The sequence below is a fragment of the Musa acuminata genome, unplaced genomic scaffold (genome assembly GCF_036884655.1).
Source record: "Musa acuminata AAA Group cultivar baxijiao unplaced genomic scaffold, Cavendish_Baxijiao_AAA HiC_scaffold_1137, whole genome shotgun sequence".
NCBI lineage: Eukaryota > Viridiplantae > Streptophyta > Magnoliopsida > Zingiberales > Musaceae > Musa > Musa acuminata.
In genome coordinates this window covers 3,951,672-3,957,986 of record NW_027021349.1, presented here as the reverse complement: position 1 = coordinate 3,957,986, position 6,315 = coordinate 3,951,672, and the positions used below count along the sequence as shown (strand labels likewise).

Genomic DNA, 6,315 nt, shown 5'->3' with positions numbered 1-6,315 from the left:
TTTTTCTTTTTGGCATGATTCAGTGCACCACCTTTTTTTTTTTTTTGTGCCCCAAAGATTGATTAATGTGTACTGAGAAAAGTACAAAACATTTTATGTTTTGTTCGTATATGTGTTTACCTGTCAACCAGCATATTTGTCCCTTAGATTTTTATAGAAAGAGAGAGAGAGAGAGAGAGAGAGAGAGGAGGAGGATTTGTAACTATTTCTCATTCTCTCTCCTTATTTTATATTAGGGAGAGAGAAAGGTGGATTTATCGTTATTTCATGTCTTCTCTCTCTCTCTCTCTCTCTAAAATACTTGGAGAAATATACTGGTTGTTGTTTGAACAGCAGCTGCTTTTGGACTAGCCGTTTAGAGTTGCACAGAAAACTAGTATCCTGTAAAGCCACACCTATCTGTTCTATAGATTCTGCTACTGCTTAGTCTGTCCTCTTCGTGCTGTGCACTTTCTGACAGTAAAATGACACCATTATATGAATACCAATTCATTAGCTCCTGTGGATGGATACAAAATGTGTACAACAGATGGATTAACCCCAGAAGACCTTCCCCCACACACTTCAAGCAGCTCAGGTGCACAAACATGAACACACACAACTCATCAAACAGGTCCTATGATCAAGAAAAAGGAAGGAGCACAAAAAAAAAGAATGGAGTACGGTCATCCCTGTCAGCTGTATCTCCCATGTCTCTTGGCGGCGAAGCCCTCGCCGTGCCTCATTATCCAAAACCTCTCTATCTCCTCCGGTTTGCGCCCGGGAATGCGCCCTGCGATCAGATCCCACCTGCAAAGGCCCACACCTCGTCATCTTGTATCGGTGGTCAGAACAAGCCATCTAAAGGAGCTACCATGTTTGGATTGTGTTACGTTGGCTTCCCCACAGGGAACATTCTTATTCATCGGTTTCTCATGATTTCCATGGGATTTTTGGGGTGTACGGAAGCTAAGAGCGTAGTAACAGAGCTGCAGTGCAGTCCCATGGGTCGAAGCAGGGGGCTCACCTGTCACCCACGAGCCTGTACATTCTGTAGATGAGATCTTCTTCTTGCTCCGTCATGTCGATGAACTCCCACGCCACGCTGCTGACTTCTGCGATCAAACATGAGCATGCACTCGGTGGGATTAGCCTCCTACAAATGAAGCTGCCGACGGCAGGCGAACTCACCTTCTGACACGCACCGCTTCGACGTCCTGCGCTGCCTCTTTCGACGGCTGTCCATGGTAGGAGCCCGCAGGTCCAACTCCCGGCACCCGCTTGCCTAAATGCCCACGGCAAGTTTGGGCAAGGAAGAAGAAGCGGTAGTTGGGGCCAGGAACAGAGAGAAAGGCGGCCGTGAACGAAGAAGGAAAGGTGGTGGATGTTATAAAGCAGTAAGCCGCGAGGCACAGGCCGCGGACGAGTAAGCTCGAGAACGGCAGGTGAGGGAGGCATCTTGGGGAAGCCGGAGCTGACGAGTAGTTGCCAAGCTTCCGCAGGCGCGACGCTGCCCAGTCCCACCTGGCTGACTCAACCTTGCAGGCCCCTCATGACCGATGTCATCTCTCACTGACCCGACGGCCGGGCCCGCCGCCGTCACCCCTGAAAATTACCAGTCCCAAGATCCCCGAGTATCGTAAGGGTCGAGCGTTGCGTCTCACAGCAGATGATGACACCTGAGCTTTACCTTTCGCAAATGAAAAGACGAGGTGGATTGCGTACGGGGATGAATCGAGGAAGCAACGCTTCTCAGCAATCACGGGTGTAAAGTTACAGTTGCCTGTCAGGTCCGATGATACCAACCAAGGGGAACACATCCTTCCTTCCTTTCCTCATCTGTTGGCCCCGACCATGTGTGACTCCCGCTACATCGAGCAGCAGGAGCTCATCATCATCATGAACACATCCTAAATCTTGTCTCGGTTTGGAGAGATGAGCTGAAAGCATCCATGTGCTCTGATCAATCGTTAAGCTCGCAGACAATTTTGTATGTGAGAGGCACTGGCTTTTAAGGAAGTTGATGTCTGGTTGTATGGTCACACAATCTATAGTTACTGCCCATAAGATTTGTACCCATACCAACTCACAGAGAGACATTGCAAGCTATAAGCACACTACTTTTGAACAGGGGAAGAAAAAAGAAGATGAAGTTAATGAAAAGAGTGTTGACTGGTTGGTTTGGCTCTGTCATTGAATCCAAGCCGGTCCTTAATTTGTACTGTTCACCATGATCAACAGTCTGAAACTGTTACTGGATGGAACACAAATGAGACCTCCGGTTCTCTGGCTGACAACACAATGAATTTTGTGTACAGGGACGAGAAGAGTGCATAATTATACATTTATATTCAAGTATTTTAATTAGTGATTTAGGCTCTTCAAGTTAGAATAGTATATTATTTATGAATAAATGCGCATCATGGTATAGAGTCATCGCGTTAGTCATGTGGTCTCATATTTTTAAAATTCATAAGTTTTTTAAGATGTCTAATTAGATTCAAACTATTTGGATAGGTCATTGTTTAGAGGGTTAGAAATTCAAAAGAGTCTTTAGGCGAATTAGGATTTATTACTATAAATATATTATATATTTTAAGATTTTGGTGAGAGTGAAAGATAGAAAAAGAATTCGATGCCTTTAGGGTTTTCTCTTATAAATTAAGAAAAGAGTTATTCGGGATTTATACGAGAATATTTATAAAGGTTCCTAGCAGGATCGAATTGGTACTAAAATAGAGAGGGGAGGCGGTGGAGGGGGGGATGAATTAGTGCTTATAATAAAATCGATGAATTAGTGCTTAAAATAAAATCGTCGATTTTAAAAATTTTCGAACGATAAAAACTCGTATTGTAAAGATGTTAACTTGAAACATGTTCGTAAGCAAGTAAATGAAAGTAAAAAATCAATTTGTAATTAAAATAAAAAGCTTAAAGTAAATACAAACTAGATTTTTATAGTGGTTCAGTCGTCATGACCTACATCCACTCTCGATTCCTCTTCACTTGAGGCTATCGACTTTCACTACCGATCTTCCTTCAATAGGCGAAGACCAACTACTCTCTTATAACACTTTTTTCTTTTTATGGGTTTAGGAGATAACCCTTACAAGCCACTCTTTTGCAACTAGTCCCTCACACACCTCTTTTAGGATTAACTCTAAGCATTAGGAGGAGGGAATTCAAAGTTTTGGTAGAGTTTACTCAGTTTTTTCGTCAAAAATTCTTGCTCCTTTTTTGCTACCAAAGTGGGATATTTACTAGGAGGGAACTCAAAGTTTAGAGTTTACTCAGTTTTTTCGTCAAGAATTCTTGCTCCTTTTTTACTGCCCAAGTGGGATATTTATAGGCCCTAAATGGTTTCAAAAATGAAACAAAAAATTTGAATTTCTGGATCTTCCCGGTACAGGCGGTACCACCGCCTGCAGCTTGACACTAGGCAGTATCAAACCCCAGTCCAGCGATACCACCACTTGACATAGTCTCGGAGACTGTGTTTAGGCGGTACCACCACCAGACACAGTATCGAAGATTGTGCCACCGACGGTTCCATCTGTTGGGTCACTGTTTAGGCTTTTCACTTGACCCAACACAACCTAAACTTGGGCCTAATTGGCCCCTAATTGAGTTTGCCCAATTCCAACCCAATTACACCTAAAACTTACTTTGATCTAGATAATTATTACAAAGTTAAATTAAATATTGTCAAGCATGTCATTGGTTCATCGATGCCTCATTCGATTCTTCGGCTCATCGTCATTTCTTGCGGCCTATTGCTCAATCGGCTAGTTGACCTTTGTAACTCTGATTTCCTTGGCACAATTTCTACTTTTCTTGGCTCGATGCCTGAACCCATGGCCCGAAGCCTTCTACTGATACGTCGACCGATCCCCCCGGCTTGACGTCCAATCTTCTGATATGTTCCACTCTAGCCCAACATGATTCTTCCCGCTTTAATTGTTTCTCCCTGATCAAAGCTTTTTACGTCACTCAAAACACATATCAGATCATAAACACTATTAATTAGTTTCATTATCAAAATTCGAGATTCAACAATCGTCCTCTTTTTTATGATGACAATTAATTGATGACGGAGTTAACCTTAACTCCCCCTATCAATATGCCATATTGATAGAACCCTTGAATTCAAAAATCCAAGTAATATGTCATCATAAAATCATGCATAAAATTTTAATATCATCATCATACTTCTCCCTCTTTGTCATCAACAAAATGGAGAAGTGCATCTAACCAATTTTTAAGATATATAAGTTTTATAACATACAAGCTAGTAACAATTTTGAGTTTTACAAGTTTGGAAATTTTACTAGATGTGAAAGTTAACATGTTTGCATTTCTTTACGATGTTTAAACTAGCAGGTTTTTGAAAAAGAATGCGAGATAGTAAATAGCAAGTTTAGAACCTGCAAGCTAGTAAGTTGTTCACGTATAAAAGTTAGTAAAATTTTTACATCTTTTGAGATGAGCACACTAGTAATTCTTTCTCCCCTTTTGTCATTGGCAAAAAGAGGAGAATAACACAAATGTATAAATTTTTAAGTCGAAATATATTAAGAAAAATTAATTTGGTGATGAGGTATACAATTCATGAATACAAAGGAATTATACATAATAAAAATCAAGTGACATATCATAGTTAATTTAGATAAATATCCTCTTTAGTAAAAAATAAAAGAATTATATGAGAACAAATAATAAATGATCTCAATTTATGCATAAGAATTCTCAAGTCGTCGAGATCATGATTCATAAAAAAATCTCAAGTTATAAAAATCAAGAAATCAAGATTATGATCCGAAAAATATATAAGAAAAGTTTATGCATTTGAGAGATTTAACAATTTACCTAAATTTAACGTTTAAGCTAGCAATTTTGGTTCTCTTGATATGCTAGCAATTTTCTTTCTCCCATTTGTCATTGTAAGAAAGAAGAAAAGGGGAATAATACAATGGTGCAAATTTTTCTTCTTACATCATTACTCTAAGCATCACATAACATATACAACCATAAATTTAAAGAATTTATACATAACAAACTCAAGTCATAAATTATCAAGATGTTAAGTGGCATATCATAGTTTATTAGGATAAGTCTCCTCTTTAGTGAATAGCAAAAAGAATTGTAGGAGAATAAAATATGAAAAATCTTGATTCATAATAAATCTCAATTCATCAAGTGAAAGAATCAAGATTCGTTGGGATAAATCTCTTCTTTAGTCAAAGGAACAAATTTTGATTCATAGAAAACTTTCAAGTTATAATCAAAAGAATAATCATGATTCATTTGGATGAATGTTCACTTAAAATAGTGAATCATACGAGAATCAAGAAAAATGTTTCATATAAAATACATCTCTAAGTCCTAAACATCGATAAATGATTCGATTGGATATATCATCTCATTATTAAAATGAATCATATGAAAAGAAATCTAAAATCATCATCAAAATCACTTTTCGAAAAATTCAATGAAAGTAACGTAGATAGATTCCTATAAGATTAAAAATAGCTCAAGTTCTTTTAGTTCCAAATTTTGTGATTGATTTCATGCTCTAGTCTTTCATACAAAGGCCATGCATCATCATTTATAATCGAAAAGCAATATGGAAATTAAATAAATCATCAAGCTCAATAAACTATAAATGACTCAAAAATCATCATTACTTTAAATCATCATGCATAATTATAAAATTGTCAACCATGATACCAAAATTTTTAACATTTTCATTACATCATTATGCATAATTAAATCATCAAGCATGATTTCATTAAACATGAAGCATTTTTAATCAAAATCATTTTGTTTGTTATAGTAATGTATTTTTCTTTTTAAGTGAATCTAACTTTTCATGCTTAGTGCTAAGAGTTAACATGCAATTGTCATACTCAAATTTTTATTTTTATTTTTAAAATTACTAGAAAAAGAAGCATGATATTTTTTTATATTTTTTTAATTTTTATACTAACTAATTTAAAAATAACTCGTAAAAAGCATCAAGTAATTTTATAGTAAAATAAAAGGGTTTCGGGTGAGTCATTTACCTCATCATCGAGAGCTACCAAGATATTGTTTTCCACTTTGTCTTTGTTGGTTTGTTCCTTGTCTTCGGAAGTACTCGTTTTGTCTGTAGTCGCCTTGAGTGTCTTCTTCTTTGTTGGCAACCTCTTCTTTTTAAGTTTATTTTTATTTTTTAATTATTATTTCATAAATTTTTTAAATTTTATAGTGAGAAGTTCAAAGTCATCATCATCATTAATCATCAAAGTTATCACTCAAGTGGTATTCTATTGTTCGAAGTGTCAAATCATTCCTGTT

At 37.2% G+C, this 6,315-nt stretch overlaps 1 protein-coding gene across 1 annotated transcript; it reads right to left on the bottom strand.

The window, feature by feature from the left end:
* Nucleotides 1-473: 473 nt before the first annotated feature.
* LOC103974532 (transcription factor TRY) lies at nt 474-1,351 on the bottom strand. The gene is made up of 3 exons (XM_009389386.3): nt 1,171-1,351; nt 1,007-1,094; nt 474-789 (listed from the first exon to the last, which is right to left on the bottom strand). The coding sequence occupies exons 1-3, from the start codon at nt 1,223-1,225 to the stop codon at nt 675-677; spliced, it is 258 nt and encodes an 85-aa protein (XP_009387661.1). The 5' UTR covers nt 1,226-1,351; the 3' UTR covers nt 474-674.
* Nucleotides 1,352-6,315: the final 4,964 nt, after the last annotated feature.